We start from the raw sequence: 27526 nt of genomic DNA, 5'->3' as shown, positions 1-27526 counted from the left end.
GAGAAAGAGAGTGCAAGTGGGAGAAAGAGAATCCCAAGCAGACTCCACAGCCAGCACGGAGCCTGACCAGGGCTTGATCCCACAACCCCAGGAACATGACCTGAGCTGAAAGCAAGAGTCGGACACCCCAACAGACTGAGCCACCCAGGCACTCCTTGAGCTATTTTTAAATTGTTTTCTTATCACTGATTTCTGAGACAGCCCATCATCAGATACGTGTTTGGCCAATATTTTCTTCCCCTTTGGGGTTGTATTTTCATTCTCTTAACAATGTCTTTTCAAATAGTAATAGTTTTAAATTTTTATAAAGTCCAACATATCCATTTTTTTTCTTTATGGACTGTGCTTTGGTGTCTATGGAAATGTTTGTACAAACCATAATCACACAGATATCCTGTATGTCCTATTAGTTCCCGTTTTGATAAATAGGTCTATGACTCACTTTGTGTTAATCTGTGTACAGAATGTGAAGTATGGGTTAAATTTCATACTTTGCATAGAGATGTCCAACTGTTCCACTATTGTTGAAAAGATTATCCTTTCTCCATTGAGTTGCTTTGGCATCTTAGTCAAAAATCAACTAACCATATATGTGCGGTCTATTTCTGAATTCTATTTTGTTCCGGTGATGTCTATGTCTGTCTGTCTTTTATTCAATACCACAGGGTCTTGACTACTGTAGCTTTACAAGCAATCTTGAAATTCGGTAGTGAGGATCCTCCAACTCTGTTCTTTTTCAAAATGGTTTAGGCTGTTCTCATCTCTGCCTTTCTATATTAATTTCTGAATAAGCCTGTTAATTTCTAGAAAATATTCTGTTGGAATTTTGATTGGAACTGAATTATATCTATGGATCAGTTTGGGAAGAATTCATACCTTAATTGAGTCCTCTCATCCATAAGAAAGGCAAATATCGCCATTTCTAAAATTAATTCACTTTAATTGCACAGAGTTCCTTAATATGGTTTCAGATACCACACTAAAACTAACGTTTAAGAAACTACCACTTGTCAAGTTTTTATATTGTATCAAAGAAAAATATTCACAATTATTTGAAAAAGCTACTGAAATATATTTCCTTTTTGCATAAGGCCTGATTTTCTTCATTTACTTCAACCAAAACAATCTCACAATAAATGAAATACAGAAGCACATCTGCAAATTCAACTGTCTTTGATTAAGTCAGACATTAAAGAGATTGCAAAAGTGTAAACAATGCCACTTTTCACTCTATTTTTTTTAATTTGGGAGAATATATTTTCCATTAATAATATGTATGCTAACATAATAGGCTTTTAATTAGCTTTTTAAATAAATTATTTAACATTTTTCCAGTTTTAATTTCTATTATAGCAAATATAATGGCTATAATCCACATTTAAAAAAAGGTTTTTAACATCATCTATAATTTACAAGATTGTAAAGAAGTAATATGGGCAAAAATAAATTCCCCATATGGATTATGCAGCTACGTTTAATGTAAAAAAAAAAATCTATAAAGGTGTTTTAAAAACATACTACTTTATAATCTTATGGGGAGGAAGCCCTTCTAACATAAAACATTTGATATTGTTGTTAAGAAGACTTGACATATAATTTAAAAATTGTAAATGCTGTAATAACAAAATATACCAACACAAAATCTAAAGTGAGAAACTGAGAGAAAATAATTACAACACAAACTAGACAAAATATTAGTATGCAAAATAAAGGTTCTTAAAGAAATCAATATGACAAGCAATGAAATACAAAATAGCAAAAGATAACAAGAAAGTTACAGACAAAATGCAAATGGCCAAGAAAAATAGAAAGATGCTCAATTTCCCCAACATAATCACAAAATGCAAAGTAAAACAATGACGGTTCTTTTATCTTTGGACTGGCGAAAATTAAAGACTAATTTACCTAGCTGGTAGGGAAAGAAATAAATCCTCAAATTCTGTTGGTATAACTGGTACATACTTTTGAAGGGAATTTAGCAATATATAACAAATTTTAAATACATAACCCCTTTGAGTCAGCCATTGTGCTTCTGTGAATCAGTGCCAAAAATTTTTACATAGAAATAAAAAGGATGTTGTTCATTAGTGAGTCATTAATAATGGCCAAAAATTTAGAAATTAAAGATTTGTCAATTGGAGAGTGATCACAAAATAATATGGCAGAGTTATTCAAAGGAACTTTCTGCAGTTCATTAAGAGAATGAAATAATTCTATGCGTCATTATAAGAGTTATTATTTGGGTGCCTGAGTGGCTCGGTTGGTTAAGTGTCCGACTTTGGCTCAGGTCATGATCTCACAGTTTTTGAGCTCGAGCCCCACATTGGGCTCTGAGCTGACAGCTCAGAGCCTGGCGCCTCCTTCAGATTCTGTGCCTCTCTGTCTGCCCTTCTCCCACTCACGCTCTGTATCTCTCTCTCAAAAATAAACATTAAAAAAAAAAGAGTTATTAAATCTTCTTATGAAGATTCAATAATCTTCCAAGTTAATCAACTTCTAAGTTAAAGCCAAGTTTGTTTCATTTTAGAGATCCATAATGAGCTAAACATAATTTCTCCCAAGAGTTAAGGACAATAGGGAGATAACAGAGCACAGTTAAAAGTCTGGTTTGAGGGGCGCCTGGATGGCTAGTTAGTTAAGCGTCTGACTTCGGCTCAGGTCATGATCGCTCGGTTTGTGGGTTTGAGCCCCGTGTCGGGCTCTGTGCTGACAAGCTCGGAGCCTGGAGCCTGCTTCAGATTCTGTGTCTCCCTCTCTCTCTGCCCCTCCCCTGCTCACGGTCTGTCTCTGTCTCTCAATAATAAATAAACGTTAAAAAAAATTTTTTTTTAAATAAAAAAATAAAAGTTAGGTTTGAATCCTATCTCTGCTGCTTACTTGCTATTTGACCTAGACAAATGACTTAACAATTCTGTGTCTCAGTGACCTTATACCTAAAATGGTACCTACTCCTCACACGAATGAAAGTCTTGAGGATTATTTACATACTTAGCAGAGTGCCTACCACGTGGTACAAACGTATTACTACATTTTCAAAAATGTTTATTAGCTGAGTGCCAAAGAATATTACTAATTTCATAAATTTTAAACACACAAAAAGGTTTCTAACTCATACCTTTGATGTCACATATTAACATTTACTGATATGACTGATGGGATACCAGTTTTATGTTCTACTTTAAGAAAACTTTATGATCTAGGAAAAATGTTTAAGTTATGAATAATATAAATTTTGGGACGCCTGGGTGGCTCAGTTGGTTAAGTGTCCAACTTCGGCTCAGGTCATGATTTCATGGCTCATGAGTTCAAGCCCCATGTCCGAATCTGTGCTTCCCTCTCTCTCTCTGCCCCTGCCCCGCTCATGCTCTGTCTCTCCAAAACAAAAATAAAAACCATTAAATTAATAAATATTAATTTTGCTCCCAAAATAGATGATCAATAATTATAGCGAAGTGACTTAACGATACTAACTGCTGGAGAGAAGCATTAGTTTTAGTTGTCAACAAAGTGAGTGGTGCAACAAGTTACATTATTTAAGATAGTGCAGAATGATTAAAAACACAAAGAAAATTAAAATTCAGTTTTCTTTCCATGTTGACTTACCTAAGTGGTCCAAAAAACTTGACCAAAGATTCCCGAGTATCTACTTCTGCCACATTTGAGAGTGCAAAATCATAGAGTTCAGGGAAATGTGCAAAGGCAGCTCTCTAGAAAACGGGAAAAACAAAAACAAAACTCAAGAACTAATGTCTGCATATTAACAATAAACTACAATTTATATACTATATAATAAAAATATCAAAAAATATATTAATGCACTTCTGTTTCTTATATGCGTCTCATATGTGACCTCTGCCTTATTTAGCCAGAAGCATTCAAAACAATGGGGGAAAACCAGAATTATTCTAGCAGGAACGCAAAAACAAAGAGTCAATGTTCAATTTTTTATTTCTAAGTTGTATTTTGAACATACATGAAACAGCCAATAAAGCTACCTTCACTGACAGGAAGGGAGAGAAATAAAATACCTGAAGAGATAGCTTGAGGGAGAAGCCAAAAGTACAGTGAGTTTGTGCTTTGTTTTACTTAGGAACTCTGGAAAGAAAGGACTTCACAGGGTTAACACCCCCAGCCGACATGGGGTAAGCCACAAGAAAACAGAAATAGTAGCACTACAGTGACCGGGTAAGAGTGTATGTGATAACATCCCTAGTCTTCTCAATGCCCATGTGGCACAGAGAAATCCGGAAGTTTTCATGTGCCCCACAGTGGGATGACATAAAAACCTGCCAAGGTTACTGGTGAGCATGCCATAGGGTTACTACAGGCAATGGTGAAATGACCCTGCAACCCAAGCCTGAGAGTGAACTGTTGAAGCTAGGAAACGAATGGGAGTCAGCTCTCTGGAGGACTCCAGCATCACCAAGAGCAAGAGTGCGGCCTCGTCAGCAAGGAGATAGCCAAGCTCCTCGGGAATCATCACGCCATGCCTGTGCCAAAAGAGCAGACCACAAGCCGCGCCAGCTGTGGTTACTTCAAGGGCAGAAGCAGAAGGACAAAAACACCAATGCTCTGAGCAAAGCAAGAAAAGACATGTTAAGCTGTGCAGGTCACTCTTCTTCCAAAACAATGAGGCTATCTCAATGCTTCCATATACCCAGATGCCATTTGGGGAAAGAAGAGGGAGAGCAGAGAGTCCCTGAGAGATAGTGGAATTGATTATGAAAGACATTTTGAACTTAAGTTTGACTCTTTCCCCAAAAAGACTGAAACAGAAAGGACTGAATTTCTCCAAAGTGACAAATAAAAGCTTCTTTCTACCACCAGGAAGGGCAAGAGCAAGAGGAAATCAAGAACAGAAAACAAAGGTACTCTGTTGACACAGCTGAGCTGTACTGGTCAATTTCGGTCCCATTACGTGTGTTTATCTTTAAAATTTATAAAACGCTCACACATACTTTTTCGGTACACTGGGAATACCCTTTCATAAATAAAACTGGTAAGTATATGCACCAAATTGGCCCAGTAATTAATCAAACATTTCTGAGTGTCAAATATCAGTATCTTGATTCTCAAGATTGAAGACTATAAAGAAAGCCATTTTTTTCCCCATGAATTCATTAGAAATAGTAATATTTTAAAAGTTATATTTAAAAAAAATTTTTTAAGTAATATTTTAGAAACTTACTTAAAAAATAAATAAAATATTTAAATAAAATATTTAAAAGTAATATTTTTAAAAAATTTAAAAATTAATGGGGCGCCTGGGTGGCGCAGTCGGTTAAGCGTCCGACTTCAGCCAGGTCACGATCTCGCGGTCCGTGAGTTCGAGCCCCGCGTCAGGCTCTGGGCTGATGGCTCGGAGCCTGGAGCCTGTTTCCGATTCTGTGTCTCCCTCTCTCTCTGCCCCTTCCCCGTTCATGCTCTGTCTCTCTCTGTCCCAAAAATAAAAAATAAAAAAAAAAAAAAAAAAAAAAAAATTTAAAAATTAGCATTATTTTAAGTATTTAAAAATTTTAAAAGTAATATTTTAAAAGTTCAAGATGAAACACTATTAAATTAGTAGTTTTTTATACCTGTACTACATGAAACTACATTATTTATGAACCAACTTGATGGGAGCAGAAGCACAGGCTATACTGCATTTCAGTCACCTGGAGAGAAGTGATTCTGTCATAGTGAATTGTGGTCATCTCATTCTCTGTCAGAGCGTTCCCAGTCTGGTCGTTAATCTCAAAACCAGTATAGAACTTAAGCATGTCCAAAAGCTGAAAGGATACATTTACATTAATAAACTGTGTGAACATAAGAACAAGAAACCACAAACAAAAACTACTTATTATAAAGATTAAGTAAGTCTGTATACCTTCTCCGAGGTGCTGGAAAACTCTGGAATATAAACACTGCAACAAACACTTCAGAACATATCCAAACATGTTTTATTTGTGTGAGGAAAAAGTATGTTTCTTGTGAATAAATTGTTAAGAGTCTATTTCATATACACGGTCTACTTCTACAGAGAGGAACTTAAATTGAAATCCCAGTACTGAACGGACATTAAGGATTTAATCAAAGGAAGCCAAACACTTAAATGGAAAAAAACAAAGTACACCACTGCCAATTTATGGAACTACACCACTAGAGGGAACTCCTGAGGTCCTTTACTTAGGTAGGCCACTTAATACAGAATTTTCTGAATGAGGGTTTTGGAATTCATAATTGGAGATATTCTTCTCTGTGTGCTGCTACTATTAGGGAAATGCAGCAAGGTGAGGAAAGCTAAGATATTTATTCCTCTCATCAGTCGCCACAGCCATTAAGCCCTTTCTTTGGCTTAGTTCCTGCTGCTATAATGAAGGCCTGTTTTCCCCAGAGACACAGTCTACTGGCTACATTTACCCCAAATCTTCATCATTATTGATTCTAACCTATGGCAGAACAGATACTAGAATTTTAGTATGTTTTAATGTATGTGGCAAATCACTGGATAGAAATTTAGTAAGAGAATGAGAAAAAATATAGATACAAGATAAAAGAATTCTTAAAAGAATATATAAGCACACAAAAATTGTATCTCCAACTATGATCTCATTGAAAGGCAAGTATTAGGAGTTTGGTAGAAGACTTTCCTGAAGAGGTGATGCGAAACAGGAAATGTGAAACACTATTACTTCTCTCTACTCAAGGTAGCAAATGAAGTGCACTGCCATGCTCTCAACGGTTTTGGTCACCACCATCTTATGGAAAGACAGCCATGAGGAGGGCATAGTTCTCTTGAAATTAATGCTCATCATCTACTGTATTCCACAGTGGTTACTAACATAAAATATATGAGTATGTGCGACTGCACTGCCAAAATCCTAATTTAGTCCAATAATAAAATCACATATGATTAATCAAAGCTCTTCATTCATTCGTCTTCTATACTAAGATTTGATTTTACTTTAAAATGACTAATTGGGAATTTACATTACTTAATTCAATATTTAGTAAAATTTCCTTTATATCACCACTGGCACTCTTGGTTGCATGGCAGAAAAAGAATCAATTTAGAAATGAAAATATGTTCAGATATATCAATGCTCACCTGGGAAAAAAGATGCCCATCCTCTTCTCTATGAACAAGATTGGAAAGGTAACAGTGAACCAAAAGGTGAGAGTCATCCAGAATGGTATTAAACCAGCGCCTTGTGGGGAGGAGGGCCTAAAAAAAATAAATACCATGGCAATAAATCTGCATGTTCTCTGCAGCTAGAGGTAAACTCTACTGATCCTTCACTCAGAAGTGTCAATCATGTACAAAGTACCCTCTAGTCTCCCAAAAGACACTGTGCACAAAGCAAAGGGTCTGGTCCATGTGTAAATAGGCGCAGTGGCAATGTTTATAAATAAAATACGACATTAGAAGAAATTTCACAGATAGGAAAGCCAGTAGTTTTCAAACAAAATCTTCTATGAAATCTCAATATATTTTGGGTATAGATTTAAAAATGGTGCTACTAGGGGCACTTGTACCCCAATGTTTATAGCAGTACTCTCAACAATAGCCGAATTATGGAAAGAGCCTAAATGTCCATCAACTGATGAATGGATAAAGAAATTGTGGTTTATATACACAATGGAATACTACGTGGCAATGAGAAAGAATGAAATATGGCCCTTTGTAGCAACATGGATGGAACTGGAGAGTGTGATGCTAAGTGAAATAAGCCATACAGAGAAAGACAGATACCATATGGTTTCACTCTTATGTGGATCCTGAGAAACTTAACAGAAACCCATGGGGGAGGGGAAGGAAAAAAAAAAAAAAAAAAAAAAGAGGTTAGAATGGGAGAGAGCCAAAGCATAAGAGACTGTTAAAAACTGAGAACAAACTGAGGGTTGATGGGGGGTGGGAGGGAGGGGAGGGTGGGTGATGGGTATTGAGGAGGGCACCTTTTGGGATGAGCACTGGGTGTTGTATGGAAACCAATCTGACGATAAATTTCATATATTGAAAAAAAAAAAAAAAATGGTGCTACTCTGAGAGAAAAGGGACTGGGGACCCCTATATGGAGACTTCGTCCTCCATTTCCTCTTACCACATCGTCCTCTGACAGTCAGCAAGACAATGCTGAGACACTGGGATCATCAGTTTGAAAACCACTAATCTAATCAAATATCCTCATTTTATAGATGAGGTTATTGAGATCCTCAGAGGCTATAAATTAGTTACTGGCAGAATGAGAATCTGAATGAAGATCTCATGCATGGCTGCAAGTCCAATACTCTAATACGTATGTCAAGAAACTACCTTCTCTCTCCAGATAAGAAATGAACACAAAGGATTTTCTTTCAATTTCCTGCATTAAAGAGGGAAAGGAAATGAACTCAGTCTGAATTATACCAACTCTGCATCTGAACTCTCTGTCAAAATCTTGCACCTAGTATTATGAAATCTTCTTCAAGGATCTTAATTTAAAAAATTGACAATAGCAGCTATATCTTTCTTCACCAACAATATTAGGCACATTTAGAAAAGTGAGATTAAAGAGATGCCCATAAATCCACAATTTCAGCCACTATTAAAAACTCCATGATGGGGTATTAAAATATGATAGAAAATAAATTGCCACTGCTGGACCCATATTTAATAACTATACTACATGTTTTTTTCTACAAATAGCAGCCATCTGACAGTTATTTGAAAACTTAAAGAGCCAACTGCATTTTACTTTTGTTTCTCTGTTACACATAGAAACAGGTAAAATCTAAGGCCTGTCTGAGGTAATGAAGAAATATTTCACATATTTCACAATCATATGCTTAACCTTATCCACCGTAATGATGATGTAACAGGAAAGTCACTGCAAATTTCTTACCTCCAGATCAATCATAAGTTCAATGAATCTTTCACAGTAATGAACTTTGTCCATAGTGACAGGTTCTGGACATAACAGACAGAACATGTTAAAATTTCCTTACTTAGAATCTACAAAGAACTTATCAAACTCAACACCCAAAAAACAAATAATCCAGTGAATAAATGGGCAAAAGACATGAACAGACACTTCTCCAAAGAAGACATCCAGATGGCCAACTGACACACGAAAAAATGCTCAACATCACTCATCATCAGGGAAATACAAATCAAAACCACACTGAGATACCACCTCACACCTGTCAGAATGGCTAACATTAACAACTCATAGATGTGGAGAACAAACTGAGGGTTGCTGGAGGGATTGTGGGAGGGGGGATGGGCTAAATGGGTAAGGGGCATTAAGGAATCTACTCCTGAAATCACTGTTTCACTATATGCTAACTAATTTAGATGTAAATTAAAAAAAAATAAAATAATAAAAATACTAATATTAAGTAAGTGACTTAGATTATCAGCATATGACAAGTTTTTCTATACACTTAGGCTGGAGTAACATTATGCCTCAAATCAGGTATAGCTGATGTATAGCATTAGTATCTATTCCTCACTAAATTATAGGTATGATTTTCAGTTGTAAAATATTACTTGGAAGGTTGGCATTTATAAGTAATTCTGTTCTACTGTAGTGTAAACAAAGCAACAATCTCTGATGCAAAAATATAAATATGGTGTATCTACAGAACTGTTCTTAGATTATATCCCATTTAGGAAATAAAATATTAACAAATGATACACCTTACATAGTATATATACACCTTTATTAAGTAAAAAGTATTCTATGTAGAGCTTGCAAACCCAACATAATGTAATTAGCCCCTCTGGATATACAGGCGTATCTCCCTCCCTCTGTCTCTCTGTCTCTCTGTCTCACACACACACACACACACACACACACACACACACACACACACAAATACAGTATAATCATGGCATATTTTTATGCCATGTACATAGTCTACATAGTATATATTTGTATTTGTTTCATCAATAAATAGGGGCCACATTGGAGGGAATATCTTTCCCATTTTGCCTGATAGCTTGTTATCTCAAAAATCACTGTCTCCTGTCCAATCAGTATTTGATGCTGTCTAAAAACACTATTCAGTACCACAGGATAAATGCCATGTGGGTCTGTGACTGACTTGTTCAACATTGTACCCTAGCACCTTGTTCAGGATCTAGGTCTTGCAAGCAAACTCAAAAAAGATTTGCTAAGTAAATGAATATTTCAATAACCATATAAAAAGAGAGGAGAGAGGGAGAGGCGGAGGGAGAGAAAGAGAGAATCTTAAGCAGGCTTCACATTCAGCACAGAGCCTAATGAAGAGCTCAATCCCATGGATGACCCGAACCGAAATCAAGCGTCAGACACTCAACCAACAGAGCTTACCCAGGCACCCCAAAATATGTGAATTTTTAACGCAGTCATAATACTCAGACTGGTCATATATATGAAAAGGGGAGGGCAGGTACATTGTCTTTATGATTTAAAACTGTTCTAGGAGCAGTTTTTAGATTAGAGGCTAGTCAATACTATAGGAGCATCTAAACCACAACTTCACAAATAAGCTGAGAGGAAGAAGATAGTTACCAGAAGGTGGCACTGATTTCAACACAGAGATAAACTTCTGGATGAGTTGTGAAAGGAATCTTCTTTCTTGGTAGGCTCTAAAATCAGAGAACAATGTTGACCAAATTGCTTTTGAAAAATAATTATTTCAAAAGTAAAATTTAAATGCTGAACAAGCTTTTCTTACACTATTCAAATGTTCCACTTCTCTCTGAAATTAGGATCATAATTTGAACACACACCTGCTTCTTTGTATGTATACACAAGACTATGTAAAGAAAAGAAGAGCCTCATTACCGGCCTAAATGAGCAAGCAAAGAAAACACCACTTTCTCTTACCATGTTACTGTGAAGGTTTTCACTTGAGATTTAAAGGTCAGAACTTGAAATTTTCAAAATTTCATTTAAAGTCTGCCCTTAACATTCAAAATTTAACGTTTAAGTATACAGTTAAAACAAGCAATTTTATACTTTAGTATATTTTAAGTATTATATATAATAGAGTATTACAATGTCTAAAACTTAAATGCTGGTTTAAAGAACAACTTTCTACTCATTACTAATTTAAGATGCACTGTGTACCAGTCAATCAACAAACATTCACCAGGTATTGGACAGCTGTAAATGATTATGCCAGTCCTGGGGGAAATACAAAGGAGGGGAATGACTACATAACCGGAAACAAGTCATATAACATGACGATAAGCAGTAACACAAATCAACATGTAATTACTAAAACTGGCTGACATTAAATGAGCACTTACTGTGTCAGGATCTGAGCTGTGTTAAGTGCTTCACTCGAATAATCTCATTAAATGCTGACAACAGTCCCATTAAACAGGTACTACGGTTCCAATAGGTTCCAACTGAAGAACCTATTCTTTCAACAACTACACATGTATTTTTTTAAAAAATGTTTTAATTTTTATTTTTGAGAGAGAGAGACAGAGAGAAACGGAGCACAAGTGAGGGAGAGGCAGAGACAGAGGGAGACACAGAACCTGAAGCAGTCCCCAGGCTCTAAGCTGTCAGCACAGGGCCCAACATGGGGCTCAAACCCACCAACTGTGAGATCATGACCTGAATTCAGATGACCTTAACCAACTGAGTCACCTGATGCCCCTCAACAACTACACATATTTTAACTATTATACCAACAGCTGGAGTTTCAATAAAAAACACACAGCGTGGTTTGAAGTTCAGAAGAAAGCACAGTGGCTTGAAGTAGTTGGTCCAGAAGTGTTGGGAAGGTTAGCCTTCAATAAAGTGGAGTGGAGGGGAAAGGGTACTTAGGGAAGGAATGTTGAAGAAACAATCAATACCCAGGGATTTGGGGGAGTCACAAACAAAACAGCTGGAGGTTTCTGAATGCCACTGCAAGGAGTTTAGAGCTTCTCCTCTAAGAAGGAAACCACTGTAAGCTTGTGAATAGGCAAAGCTTGTGAATATGGGAAAACCACAAAATTTTCTATGAAGATGGCTAGTTAGACTCATTGTTGTGGGAAAGCTGGAAGAAACATCAAATAGGAATTCATTGTAATGCTTTAGTCAAGAGGCTCTGGAGGCTTGAATTAAGATGACAGCAGTGTGAACAGGCAAAAGAGAGGAAGGACAAAAGATCAACAGGATTGGCTGACTGGATATAAATTGCTGGCCAAAGGACTGGAATATTCTAAGCCCAATTTCTGAAAGAATTAAGAGAAACTGGCCAGAAAATTAAGTTTAGGAGGGAAAACAATGAATGTTACTTAAGTGAAACTGGAATTCATGGCAAACAGAAGTACAGCTAACCCTTGAACAACACAGGTTTGAAATGTATAGGTCCACTCACATGCAGATTTTTTCAATAAATACAGCACAGTACTGGAAATATATCTTCTCTTCCTTATGATTTTCTTAATAATATTTTCTATTCTCTAAGCTTAATTTACTATAAGAGTACAGTATATGATATACAAAATATACAAATACATGTTCACCAACTGTTATCAGTAAGGTTTCTGGTCAACAGAGGACTATAAACAGTTAGGTTTTTGGGAAGTCACGAGTTACATGAGGACTTGTGACTGTATGAGAGGGTGGCCAGTGCCCCTAATCCCTGCCCTGTTCAAGGGTCAACTGTATACAGCAAAGAATTATTCAAAGACAGGGCCAGAGAGATTTATGATTAAATCATGTTGAGGTAACAGGAAGAGTAGGTTTAAGAAAAAATAGTCAAGTAATGCAGATGCCATGTGATTAATCTAATCAAGAGGCTGCTGGGTGGGAAGACACCATGAATAATGAGACTAGAGTTGGAAATTAAAGAAGGAATTTTCCTACCCTGTCCCTAATATTTTCTCCTCGTGGCTCTCACTCCCACCCACCCAAACTCATTTTTCTGACATGTAGCTTTTCTTAGTTCTTCCTATTTTCAGTAACCACCAGCACAACTCCAGGTTCCATTTCTTTTTGTCCTCAACCCTCTTTTCATGGTTTATGTATCTCACTAAATAATCTCATCCATACTCATGAATTTAATTACCAGCTACACATGTATAGAGTACTCTCCAGAGTGGATCAAACAATAAGAAAGAACCAGAAAGTCATCATAGGTCCAAGGGAAGGGAGTCTTCAGCATATATACATATGCAGAAAAAAAGGAGTGAATGGAAAAGAGCAATAAAAGATGGAGACACGGGGTGCCTGGGTGGCTCGGTTGGTTAAGTGCCCAACTTTGGCTCAGGTCATGATCTCACAGCTCGTGGGTTCGAGCCCCACGTCGGACTCTGTGCTGACAGCTCAGAGCCGGAAGCCTGCTTTGGATTCTGTGTCTCCCTCTCCCTCTGCTCCTCCCTCACTCATGCTCTGTCTCTCTCTCTCAGAAATAAACATTAAAGGGGCGCCTGGGTGGCTCAGTTGGTTGGGCGGCCGACTTCGGCTCAGGTCATGATCTCGCGGGTCCGTGAGTTCGAGCCCCGCGTCGGGCTCTGTGCTGATGGCTCGGAGCCTGGAGCTTGTTTCAGATTCTGTGTTTCCCTCTCTCTGACCCTCCCCCGTTCATGCTCGGTCTCTCTCTGTCTCAAAAATAAATAAACGTTAAAAAAAAAAAAATTAAAAAAAAAAAAAAAAAAAAAAAAAAAAAAAAGAAATAAACATTAAAAAAAAAAAAAAGATTTTAAAGATGGAGACAGTGCAAGGGGTATCGCTGCACTAGTCACCGAGTTAGCCTCACAGAGAGAGAGAGAGACAGAGAAAAGCCTCTTTAAGAGTATGTGGATCCTTCCCGTTTCCTACTAATAGCACTTTGTGTGGTGAAATAAATACTTGCTATCAGACTTCCCCAACTCATAATAAATACTACTATTAAAAGAAACCATAATCCTCACCTGCTTCTTTAATCCTTATACTTGACTTATCTTTCTCCCTAACATGTATCACCATCTAAGACACTATATAATTGATCTTTTTTTGGTGCTATCTGCCCCCAACTAGAATGTAAGCTCCACAGAATAGGAACTACTTCCATTTCATTCTCTATTATGTCCCCTATACCTAGAAGAGCACCTGGCAAAATGATAAACATTCACTATTTGTTGAATGAATGAATAAATGAATGAACAAATGAATGATGGCTGGAGTGTATAAAAGTCACTATTAAGAGTAAGGGAGTGAGAAAAAGAAAGAAAAGTTGATTGATAGCTTGAAGATTGTGCAGAAAATTGAAAAACATCCATGACAGACAAACTACGGTCAAGAGGCAGGGAGAGGATCAATGATATACTTATCACTGGAGCAGAGAGAAGAGAAAGAAGAAAAACATGGTAATGTTGTGGTTTCCCCTTTAGACCTTTATGAAAAATATTCCTACGACAGTAAAAGCACTTCTTATTTATTTAGTTCAGCCTATATAAAGGAAACAACAAACCAATCAACATCATCTAGGACTTACAACCAAAATAATAAACCAATGTGGAACAAAATTTTGGCAACATACTGTTCTCTTGCTTCTGGATCCATCTTTTCATCATTCTTTTTAATCAAGTTCCAAAATTTTCTTAGCTTAGGGGTTTTTTTTAATTCTAATTCCAATCGTGCCTGAAAGAATGATGTGATATTAAATCACCAGTAACCTCGAAGTTTACAAAGGTAAATATCAGATCAACTATCAGCTAGTTTTCTAATGTGTGGATACAATATAAAGCAATGGGATAAAACCTGAAAGCAACATGACAAAACCTGAAAACTAAGAAACTAACAACTCTAATTTTAAAAAAACTATTTAATTCTAACAATTGTTACTAATAATGTAAAAAAAAAAAAAAAAAGAAACTGCCTTTTCTTATGAAGGTCATAAGCTCAATAATCAATTAAATTTCTTATTTCTAAAATGAAGGATTTAAATTTGAAAAATATGAGCATTAACACTTATTAGTAAAATCACTGAAGTTTGAAAAATGAGTCTAAAACAATGAACACAGAAACAGCTGTCACAAGCAGACAAGGAAATGTCCATATGACTACATTCTTTCTAATGGCACTTATCAGTTAACATTAAATAATTAGCTTAGCACTAATTATTTATATATGCCTGTTTTCATCACCATCAGCCGGTACCTATGAATGAACTTGCATATTTGGCTCTATGCAAAAACCCATATGTAGGAAATGGTATTTTGAATAAAGTACTATACTAAAATTTGACAGTTATAACTTTACTCCCCAAGATCAGTTAATTGGGTTTTGATACAGGCACATATTATCCAATAAGTATTTGATGAAAAAAAGGAAGTCATTAAACATATTCCAGACCTTCTCCTATAGCTATATGTACATTCTAATCTAAGAAAATAAAATATTCTAGTCTATATTTAGTCTCATCCAAAGGCACACGCAGAAATAATCACCATAGTTTGCTAAATTTATCCCCCTTCTTTATGAACTCCATAGATATTATCTTATTTTACCTTATAATACTGACATGAGGTGAAATCTACTAGCTTGCAGATACATAAAAACTTTAAAACTGAAAAAAACTGCACCCATGACAAATTAATGCATAATAAATACATTTTCTAAACAGGAAAAGGGGTTTTTGGCCACCATTTTATACCTATGTTAAAGCTACAAAGTCTAAAACCACATTTTCCACTTGTAACACACATACGCCTAAGTTTCTGAAGATACTTACCGGCTGTAAGCCCATCCACATTGGGAGGGAGATAAGCTGCTGCACTTGACTCCGTATCAAGTCTACTTCCTGTTTAAGGCACAAAGAAAACAAATTTATACACACATCAGTATTTTAACTTAAATCTTTACATAAGGAAATACTGTCTTGTTAAGTCCCAGGGTGAAAACATGTCACCAATACTTTCAAATTAATGATATTTTAATATTAAGAAGCTTAATACTTTTCAAAAAAGATACAATCTTCACCATTTACAGATTCTGTATTTGCGAGTTCATCTATTCACAAATATGTATTTGTAACCCCAAATTCAATACGCCTAGTGCTGTCCAAGGGCGGCACAGATCAGTGAAAAATGCTAAGTTGCCCAACATGCAGTGGTTACAGGCTTGAGGTATTCAGCTGGGGGTGAACAAGGTAATGATCCGTCTTCTCGTTTCAGTTCTCATACTATAAGGAAGCATCCTTTTCTGTATGTCTGTTCAGTGCTACCTTTCTCACATTTTTATGGTTTTTGTTGGTGATTTTGCTATTGTAAAGCACATGGTTGAAGTGCTGGTTAGTGTTCCTATGTGCAAGAAGGCTGTGATGTGTCTTATACAGAAAATAAGTGTATTACAGAAGGCTCATTCATACTTAAGTTATAGTGTTTCTGGCCATGAGTTCCACGTCAATAAAGCAACAATATATATTATATAAGGTGTCTTTAGACAGAAACACATAAAACAAGATTATGTACTGATGGAATGATGAAATGTTGTGACATTGGCTTGTAGGCACCCAACCCTTTATTCTCCCTAGGAGCAATGGTTCAATTTTAGCTAATTCAGTGTCGGGAGCTGCCTCATAGACCTAACTACCACAAATAATAAGTACTGATGGCATGTTGGAAAAAATAAAGTATTTCAATAATAAACAAGTTTTTCAGTTAACTAAACCAAGTACCAAACTACTAATACTAATTTCATCTTGTTTTTGCTTAATTTCTGATAATCATGTCTATATTTACATTGACGTTGTTTAGTTTAATCAATGTTAGAGGTAATAGTGGCATCCACTGGGGGCATAAATCTTTTTTTTAATGCCTTTACAAGATTCATTTGAGGCAGGACCTAGAACAAGCAATAACTACCCATCTATCAACATTCAGTCTTCAGGATAAGAAAGAACCCTATGCATTCTCCTGCATGGGTCTAATGCACTCTCAGCTCAGCAGTACTTATTTTTAAATAAATAGGTATAGACCTTCAGATAACCACAGCAGAGCAGTGCAAATGAAATATTAATTACTGTAAATATTTAATTCTTTAGAAGGATGAAAACTGCACCTAATTGAGTGAACTCAAATTAGAACTCTCCTTCTTGCCTGCCAGCCATGAAGCAGGACGAAAAAGTAATAAAGGTAGTTTTTGTGTGCAACTTACGGCACAGATCTCATTATGCAAAGTTCATAAAAACCAGATTCTTTGCTGCTCTATCTTTGGAGAATTTCCGCTCCTATTACCATTTTTCTTAAGAAAAAAGGAGAGATCCAGTACAAATCTATTTTAAAAAGTGAATGGATCTTCTAAAATGTTTTTATTGAGAAGTGGCTAAAATTAAGCTTTTGGCATTATCCATATTCCCCACTACCATTGGATGAAGAGTTGGCTACAGAGGTAATATCTCATTTATGTTCAACTTAAAAAAAAAACTAAAATAAAAAATAAAACCACCACCAAGAAAATCTGAGTTTCCTCCAAAGATAAAGTAAAATTACCAAACTATTGAAGCAATGATCAAGAAAAAGCAGTAAGACCGTCTGTTCATGGAGTGAAAATTCACCATCAGTTTCAGCTAATGCTGCTTTCAAGATACACTTAAAAAAAAATGGGAAGTGATCTGGCTTCTTCTTAAAAGTCTGAAAAGAGAAAGAATAAAAATTTAATTTGAAATGGCTTGCAAGCCCTCTCTTTTCTCCCTTAAAAAAAAATTGGTCATTCTTTAGAAGTCTTTAACAAAAGCAAATAATTGCAAAAAAGACTATTTGCTTATTTATAATTAATAGTAGCAAGTCAAATACAGGTTTCTGGCAAGATCATGAAAGAGTTGCAGAAAATTTCACCTAATAAAATAATGGGGTTTTTTTTTTCTTGTTTTTTAAAAATATTTTTATTTTTTCATTTTTTTTTTTTTTTTAAGGAATCTCCACACCAAACGGGGAGCTCGAACTCAGGACTCCAAGATTAAGAGTCACATGCTCTACTGCCTAAGTCAACCTGGTGCCCCTAAAATAATGGCTTTAATTCCTTTATTTTTTTTCTTTTATGGATTATGTTCATATTTAGCTTAGTCTTTGTTTTCTAAGGATCTGAAATGTTTTAATTCTTATGACTTAAAGCAAGAAAAACAACATCTTTAGCAAAAGTTAGTTTCCCACTGATGACTCTCAACGACAGCCTCTCCTGCTTTGTATTAGCTCTTTACTTTCAACATGAAAGTAGTATTTTAAAAAAGTAAATTAGGTAAATACATTCAAGTTTCTCACTGAACTATGCCCCCCATCTAGTTACTTCCACATCCCTCTTCTTTCATAGAGAAGTGCTCCAAATGTGTGGTATACACTAGTTGTTTTCATGTACTTCTCTACAAGCTTCCACCCCAGCACTCCCCTGAATCTTTATCGCTATCAAAGACAATGGAATCTTACCAGCCCCCTACCCTAGCCCTCTACAATGTGCTGAGGGTTCCTCTTCTCTTGCTGCATACACAGCACTATTCTAGGGTTCTAATCCCATTCTTCTTTTCTCCCTCCCATGACTTCAAAGACCACACACTAATGATTCCAAATATATATCTTCAGTCCAGATTACTCTCATTAACCCTAGATCCCAAGATTCCTCTGCCTACTAGACAATTTCATCTAGATAACTGAAAGGCAATCTAAATTCAGGAAGTCCAAAACTCAATTCAACAATTTTGTACCCTTCAGAGTATTTCTCAACCCTCTATGATTACCTATCTTGGTAAATGGCAGAATCATCTATTATACTCAGTTGCCCAAGCCTGGAAAATTATTGAAAATAACACCCTTCCCTAATACTAATTATTCAGCTATGAAATGCAGTCAATTCTACTTTCTAGAAAATCTGTGTGTAACCTCTTTTCTTAATCTGTATTTCTCTTTTTCAAGCCCTAATCACCAAAATGGTCATTTTAACATGCAAACTGATCAGGTCATTGTTTAGCTCAAAAAAAAATCTTCCTTCTCCCTTCCTATAGTAGCTTGAATAAACTTCAAGAAATACCCAAGACCTTTCAATAGTACACAAAGCACAGTTTCCTTTGGGCTCTCATCTGCCCAAAGATGGCACTTATTTAATGAATATTCGAGAGAAGGGTCTATGGGTTTATCTTAAAGAATCTAACATTTTCTTAATTCAGAGACCATTGCCACAAAAAGATGACAATTACCCATGCCTTTTTTTTATTTAAAAGAGTTGATGAGCTGACCATTTTATGGCAGCCAAAGAAAACCTAGACTTTGGATCTCTACTGAGCAAGCCTCTATTACACTAGCACAAAGAAAAAATGTCTATTAGAAATTTCTAAAAGGGAAAGCAGACTCTAAATCAGGGATAAAGAGAAAACTGAAATTACAATATAAACATCTGTCTTTACATTGGCAACATTACTGTACGTAAAACTACAAATATATACTCCCTGTTGTGAAAAAGGACACTGAAAAATATTATCCTATTTGAGCACTATTTGTGCTAATAATACAAACTTCATGTTAATCTCAGGCACAAGTCTTTATAATCCATGCCATTCTTCATATCAAGCACAAAACAAAAATAATTTCACTTTCATAATTTTTCAGTTCATAGTAAATTAGTTTGAACAATGTATTGAAACCAAAAAAAATAGCATTTTTCATATATCCATTTTTTTGTCAACGTTACTTTATTATTGGGTGAAGTTTTGTTCTAAAAGTATTATTTGGGGGCATCTGGGTGGCTCAGCAGTTAAGTGTCTGACTCTTGATTTCAGCTCTGATCATGATCTCAGGGTTCATGAGTTCGAGCCCCATGGAGGGCTTTGTGCTGATAGTGTGCAGAGACAACTGGGAATTCTCTCTCTCGCTCTGCCCTCCCCCCACTCGCTTTCTTTCTCTCTTTCTCAAAATAAATAAACCTAGAAAATAAATATATAAAAGCATTATTTATTATCAGTAAAAAGTTCTGCTACTCTTTAATCGCTTAAAGTGAGCACAGTATGAAAGCTACAAAGTAATTTAAATCTGTTACCTCCCATGCAGGGACATTTTCTCTGAATTTCTCATTCACCATACAGCAGATTGACATTAAATAGGCCTTGCTGGACACCTCTGGAGAATAATTCATCCAGAGGTAATTTTCAAGATACTGGCTGTGAAGAGTAAAAAAGCACAGAATATTTCATTAGTTATCACCACTCACTATATGTCACTCGCCTGGAAAAGCGTTAATTATCTAAAACTTTCTGAAACTTTTTAAAAAACTATGTAACTTGAGAATCCTTCACAAATTTACCTATAATCTAGGTCACTACCTGCTACAAACTTATATACAGCAGTTGCAGCTTTGTAGAATGAGAGTTTACACTTTCAAGGCAGGAAGACAGCAAAGATTACTAACGTATGTAATTATCACCCTCAGAACACTGGATATTCCCTAAGTCTCTTTGTGAAGTAAAAAGCCAAAATGATATAATGGGCAGGTTCAGCAGATAAATGTATCTAAGACCTTAATACTACCTCATACAAAGACCAACTGACTTCTAGAAACTAAAGAGATTTAACAATCAAAAAGAAGCTAATTTTAATACCTAATTTACTAGGTATATTCAACATAAGTCGATTTACAAGGTAACTAGCATTTTCCTCTTAAAATACCAAAATTCTTATTTTAAGACCGTGGTGAAAATATTCCTCAAGAAATTTAAGTATTTCTAATTTCTAAAATACAACTTAAGTCTTTTTTTTTTTTTAATCATTCAGGGTAGTTATAAATGTCAATTTTTGTACAGGGGTTAAAATACCCTCAAGCACTAAAAAAAAAAGCAAGGTGTTTTATTCCCACTTTAAATCACTCCGCATGCATGCTGCAATCACTCAGATATGTGTGTACGTATGTATGCACACATGCAACCATGCACGCACACCCACCCATATTAAGTGTTTATACTCCTTTACAGCACTGTAATTTTTCTACTTCCTCTTATGCTTACATCAGTATTTCCACAGGTCTATCTTTAGCAATACTTAGTTTATTTAGAAGAATCTTGAAAACTGAGTAAGTGGAATTTTACCTGAAATAATGGTCAAGAGGCTCCAAGTAAGATACCTGAGTGCTCTTTCATAAATAATATGCACAAAGTTTCATTTCATTCCTCTCTTACAAGTATAAATTCCTTTTTCCTGAATTATACCCTTCAGAACGTCTGTCAACAAGTCTGTTAGTGTTAATCTATCTGTCTGAAATTTATTTCATGATAGTTTAGCTGGTTATACAATTGTTTCTGGGTTGTTGGTGATTTTTTTCTTGTATTAGTCTCATTCTATTCCATTCTCTATTACTACAACTGAGAAATCTACAATCTATGCATTCTTTATGTTTTTTTTCCCCTCTAGCATATGGTAAGATCTTCATTCCATCTTTGCCACTCTTCAGTTGCTCTATTCAGAATTTACTGTACTTCCTGAATCTAAGACTCACATATTTCAACTGTAGAAAATTCTCAACCACCATCTCTTCTAAATTGCTACTCCTCTTTTCTAAATCTCTTCTGAAATTGATTGGACTTTCTAATTTTAGCCTTTGTATCTCTAAATTTCCTTTTATATTGTCATCCCTATTTCTCTTTGCTATTATCTAATTAATTTCCTGTATTCCAATTCACTAATTTCCCTCTTACCTGTGTCTAATCTGCCACAGGCCTATGTTGTTTTATTGTGCGTTGTTTTATTCATTGCAGATGTCACATTTTTCAAATTGAACGTTTGTGGCAATGCTGCACTAAGCAAGTCTATTAGCACCATTTTTTCCAACAGTATTTGTTAACTTTGTGTCTGTCACGTTTTGGTAGTAAGATTTACCAAAAAATTGGCAACAGGATATTTCAAACTTTTTCATTATTGTTATATTTGTTATGGTAACCCATGATTAGTAATTATGACTTGTTGAAAACTCAGATGTTTAGCATTTTTTAATAGTAAGGTATTTTTAAATTAAGGCATGTAAATTTTTTTAGACATAATGGCACTGCACACTTAATAGACTACAATATAGGTACTATAAATATAACTTTCATATGCACTAGGAAACCAAAAAATACGTCTGCCTTGGTTTATTGCAGTGGTCTGGAAATGCCCCTGCAATATCTCCAAGGTATGCCTGCATTTAATTTGTCCATTGAATTTTTAAATCTCAAACGTTTTTACTTCCATTTTCTCCAAATCTACCCATTTTTAGCATCTTGTTCCATGTTCACATATTCAATTTCTTCTTTTATATATTTTATATAGTAACTTTAAACATACTATTTGGTGGTATATATAAATAATTTAATTATCTCAGGTCCTGGGTGGGCAGGGTGGAGAACGAATTCTGTTCTTTCAACTTGCTTATAGTTGATTCTTATCCTAACGTGCTTTGTAATTGGGAGTTTGAACTCACCTTTACCAGGGTTTTATCTATGGGAATTTTTGTGCAATACAGTTGGAATACATAAGTGTATATTTGTTTCTGCCACATGCCTCAGAGATATCACTGGCTTGCCACAGTTTTTAACAGTAATGTTTTATTTTGGGAGTTAACTAACAGCAAACTCCAAACCCATTCTTTACATTTTCAGATGAGGAATCGAGGCTATGAGAGTAAATGATTTGCTCAAGATGATACAGGTATGTGGGTGGGAGGATGGGTGAAATAGATGATGGGGATTTAGGAGTGCACTTGTCATGATGAGCACAGAGTTGGAATTGATGAATCACTGTATCGTACACCTGAATCTAATGTAACACTGTATATTAACTATAGTAGAATAATAATAAAAAAGGTATACTCCATCTTTAACTTCGTCTTTAAACTCACCTAAATTCCAAGAGCATTATCTTTCTGATGGCAAACCTAAAAGTGTAAAAGTAAAAATAAAAGTGTTTAAACAGAAAATACAAACATTTCAGAGTTACTGATGCAGATGCATTTTGGAATCTTGTGTTAATATTGACTCACATAGCAGAATAATCATATTTTAATATGCATTGACAAAAGCTAAATTTGCTTTTATATTTTTTCTTTGTATTTCGTAAGGGGAGTTTATTTTATTTTTAAAACTTTTTTTCTTTAATGTTTATTGCTTTTTGAGAGATAGAGACAGAGTGTGAGCAGTGGAAGGGCAGAGAGAGAGGGAGATACAGAATCCAAAGCAGGCTCCAGGCTCTGAGCTGTCAGCACAGAGCCTGATGTTGGGCTCGAACCCATGAAATGTGAGATCATGACCTGCCCCGAAGTTGGAAGCTTAACTGACTAAGCCACCCAGGTGCCCCCCATTTTATTTTTAAAACCAGAAATTACTTAAGTGAAATCTTTTTCATTTTTTTTTAATGTTTGTTTATTTTTGAGAGAGACAGAGACAGAATGTGAGTGGGTTAGGAGCAGAGAGAGAGAGAGAGATACAGAATCTGAAGCAGGCTTCAGGCTCTGAGCTATCAGCACAGAGCCTGACGTGGGGCTCGAACTCACGAGCTGTGAGATCATGACCTGAGCCAAAGTCGGATGCTCAACTGACTGAGCCACTCAGGCACCCCTACTTAAGTGAAATCTTATCCTACTCATATAGCAAACACAAGCACCACAACACACTGAAATATATAAGTTAAAAAGGCAAGTAATTTTTTTTAAAGTTTATTTTTGAGAGACAGAGCTAGCGCAAGAGGGGGAGGGACAGAGAGAGGGAGACACAGAAGCAGGCTCCAGAATAAGGCAAATAATTATAATGAAAACACAGATGCTCATCATTATTCATAACACTGGATCACAACTGCCAAAACCTAACCTATCTTAATTTCTTAGCATTGACCAACATTCTTTTTTTAAGCTTATTTAGAGAAAGAGAGAGAGAGAGAGAGAGAGAGAGAGAGCATGTGCGTGCCAGAGCATGAGCAGGAGAGGGGCAGAGAGAGGGAGACAGAGAATCCCAAGCAGCCTCCACACTCAGTGGGACTCAAACCCACCAACCATGAGATCACTACCTGAGCCAAATAGTCAGATCCTCAAACAACTGAGCCACCCAGGTATCCTACCTGAAAGTCATGCCCTCCTAAAAGTACAAGAGACACATGTATCTATATCACAAACACAGGAATCAGATTTTTCAAAGGTTTCATAAGTTTTGACATTAAGTCTACAAAATTAGAAAATTGTGGAAGGAACAACAGGTTTTGGCTAGGATGCGGAGAAAGGGAAACTCTTTTGCACTGTTGATAGGAATGCAAAGTGGTGCAGCCACTCTGGAAAACAATGTGGAGGTTCCTCAAAAAATTATAACCCAGCAAATGCACTACTAGGAATTTATCCAAAGGACACAAAAATGCTGATTTGAAGGGGCACATGCACCCCAATGTTTATAGCAGCACTATCAACAATAGCCAAAGTATGTTAAGAGCCCAAATGTCCATCGACTGATCAATGGATAAAGATGTGGTATGTATATGTGTGTGTGTGTGTGTGTGTGTGTAGCACGCGCGCACACACACACACACACACACAAAACACGGAATATTACTCAGCAATGAAAAATAATGAAAATTTGCCATTTGAAACAACGTGGATACAACTAGAAGGTATTATGCTAAGTGAAATAAGTCAGAGAAAGATATCGTATGATTTCACTCATATGTGGAATTTGAGAAACTCCACAGATGAACACAGGGGAAGGGAAGTGAAAAATAAGATAAAAACAGAGAAGGAGACAAACCATAGGAGACTCTTTTTTTTTTTTTTTTTTTTTTTTTTTTAATTTTTTTTTTTTCAACGTTTTTAATTTATTTTTGGGACAGAGAGAGACAAAGCATGAACGGGGCAGGGGCAGAGAGAGAGGGAGACACAGAATCGGAAACAGGCTCCAGGCTCCGAGCCATCAGCCCAGAGCCTGACGCGGGGCTCGAACTCACGGACCGCGAGATCGTGACCTGGCTGAAGTCGGACACTTAACCGACTGCGCCACCCAGGCGCCCCATAGGAGACTCTTAAATACAGAGAATAAACTGAGGGTTGCTGGAGGGGATGTAAGTGGGAAGACGAGTTAAATGGGTGATGGGCATAGGGAGGTCACTTTTCAGAATGAGCACTGGGTATCATATGTAAGAGATGAATCACTGGGTTCTACTCCTGAAGTCAACACTGTTCGTTAACTAACTTGAATTTAATTAAAAAAAAAAAAGAAAAGAAAATTGTGGAAGGAATATTAGCTCTTTTTACTGTCTATTTTTAATACAAGTATTGTACTTCATGCATAAATGATGCTGTAGCTACCAGGTAACTCTCTAAAGGCTGGTTCAAATGTCCACTAATTTAGTTTTATCATTTAGTATACTGGAAATAAAGCAGTCAGACAAGAACACTGCCACTAGATAATATTCTCCAGCTTAGAAAGTTAAATGTCTATGCATTATGAATTTATAATACGCCAGGAGACCATTATCCTGTCAAAATCCTGTTCCACTGACTTCTGATCTCTTAAATAGTTTCACTAAGCAAGTAGTGTCACAGAACTTTAGTGAGAATAAAATGCAGGTTTTTATTGTGCAAAAAAGCACAAAGATACAACACTGGCAAGGTACTGGCCTCTACAGCCAGCCAGGTCACTGAGTGGATACAACATCTTGTGTGTCAGACACACTAGGTCTCCTTCCAGCTGCAGACATTTCACTTTAATAGCATGCTGGAGAACAGAATTCACTCAGTGCCCACTATGCACAAAACTGCATGCTTCATTTCGTCAGCCAAATAGGACCTCATGATGAAAGAGAGAAAAAATACCAGCACATGAGACAGAAGACAGTATTCTGGTCATGATTCAGTGTTACCCTGACAACATCTTTGAAACACTCTGGGACCCAGTTTCCTCATACTCAAAAGAGGCAAAGTGGCCCATTTATTTCTGGATGACTAGACAAGAAAAAAAGAAGTCATGGGTCAAGATAAAACAAAAACACTCTGAAAAACACTCAATTTCTCTTCTAGCAATTTCGGCCATACTCATTAAATTTGGAGTTTTATGCTTCTGCCAATAAGTTTTGCTATTGTAATTGCCCACTGCTTCTTCTCTTGGGATATGGTTGTGTGAAAACATGAAGTCTAAGGTTGTGGCAGCCCCCTTGCAACCATACAGGGAAAGCCAAAAAAAAACCACACCTGTGAAAAGGCTGACGAAGGCCCTCACATGAATTTCTGAACTACCTGTTTCCAGATTTATTATAAAGTAGATGATTAAGGGGTCTCTGGGTGGCTCCGTCGGTTAAGCGTCCAACTTTGGCTCAGGTCATGATCTCACAGTCTGTGAGTTTGAGCCCTGCATGGGGCTCTGTGCTGATGGCTCAGAGCCTGGAGCCTGCTTCGGATTCTGTGTCTCCATTTCTCTCTGCCCCTCCCCTGTTCATGCTCTGTCTCGCTCTGTCTCAAAAATAAATAAACATTAAAAAAATAAATAAAAAATAAAGTAGATGATTTAAAAAAACAAATAATAGTGAACAAAAGAGGTCAGCCACAAAAGAGTGTATGCCATGTGGTTCCATTTATTCAAAACAACCAAAACTACAGTGTTCATGTTTCCATACTTACATTTTACAGTGTTAAAGCAAAAGGCTATGAAAAGGCCTCTGGGATGCTGACAAATGTTGGCTTTTATTAACTTGGTGGTGGTTATGAATGATAACAATTCAGAAGGCCATACATTTCTGTTTTATGCTCTTTTCTGTGTTAAATTTCATAGTAAAGGAGTTTAAACATTTTTTAAGTCTTTTTTTTCTTTATTTAAGTAATCTCTGCACCATGTGGGGCTCAAATTCATAACCCCAAAATCAAGAGTTGCATGCTCTTCTGATTAAATCAGCCAGGCCCTCTGGGGTTTAAATATTTTAAATGAAAACAAATATAAACATGGGAAAAAGTAAACTACACAATAACTCACTTTTTTCCTGCACAAAACCCACTTAGATGTATTCATAACAGAATTAACAGTCATAACCAAAGTGTACTGGTGAGGGGAGTTCTAAAAGGCAATAGACCCTGTACTACTTAAGAACATAGTACTGGAAAATAGTCAAAGAACCAGGATTTAATACCTGGCTCTTCCTCTAACTGGGAAACATTTTGAGCTAGCTACTTAACCTCTCTCTGTACTGCAGTTTACTCATCAATAAAATGAGGATAATAACAGTGAGTAGCACAGGGTTGTCGTGAGGAAAAATGAGCTACTATATATGCAAGGTGCTTAGAACAGAATGTGGCACATAGTAAGCACTCAACAAATAATAATTACGATTATTTTGAAGGCTTTAAAATTAAACAGATGAAAATGTGTTAAGACACGCTTGCCAAATTTGATAATGGTAAAGATAGCAAATATGAATCAATCACATGGCTTATTGGGCAATATATTTTACTACTTTTGAGATCCTGAAAGTTATCATTTATACCATGAGAATATTAAGAACTGACTGATTTATTTCCCAGATGCCTCCTTCAGAAATAGGGTTGATATGCAAAAATGCATATTACAAGAACCTTAATGTAGAATACTAAAGAGTACCTTATGGCTGGCTATAAGTGGCCTATTT

At 36.2% G+C, this 27526-nt stretch overlaps 1 protein-coding gene across 1 annotated transcript in view; it reads right to left on the bottom strand.

Moving 5' to 3' along the window:
- The window catches only part of AQR (aquarius intron-binding spliceosomal factor), a 98959-nt gene that overhangs the window by 55093 nt on the left and 16340 nt on the right, over positions 1-27526 (bottom strand). The window contains exons 5-14 of the mRNA XM_058738275.1: positions 22779-22814; positions 19953-20073; positions 17423-17563; positions 15664-15732; positions 14470-14570; positions 10515-10591; positions 8862-8926; positions 7088-7204; positions 5655-5768; positions 3604-3707 (exon numbers count right to left, since the gene is read on the bottom strand). Coding sequence (XP_058594258.1) covers positions 3604-3707; positions 5655-5768; positions 7088-7204; positions 8862-8926; positions 10515-10591; positions 14470-14570; positions 15664-15732; positions 17423-17563; positions 19953-20073; positions 22779-22814 — 945 coding nt within the window. The remainder of the gene's footprint in view (positions 1-3603; positions 3708-5654; positions 5769-7087; positions 7205-8861; positions 8927-10514; positions 10592-14469; positions 14571-15663; positions 15733-17422; positions 17564-19952; positions 20074-22778; positions 22815-27526) is intronic.

The sequence above is a fragment of the Neofelis nebulosa genome, chromosome 7, assembly GCF_028018385.1.
Source record: "Neofelis nebulosa isolate mNeoNeb1 chromosome 7, mNeoNeb1.pri, whole genome shotgun sequence".
NCBI lineage: Eukaryota > Metazoa > Chordata > Mammalia > Carnivora > Felidae > Neofelis > Neofelis nebulosa.
Note: the sequence above shows the minus strand (reverse complement) of the source record. Positions and strands in the feature narration are given on the sequence as shown.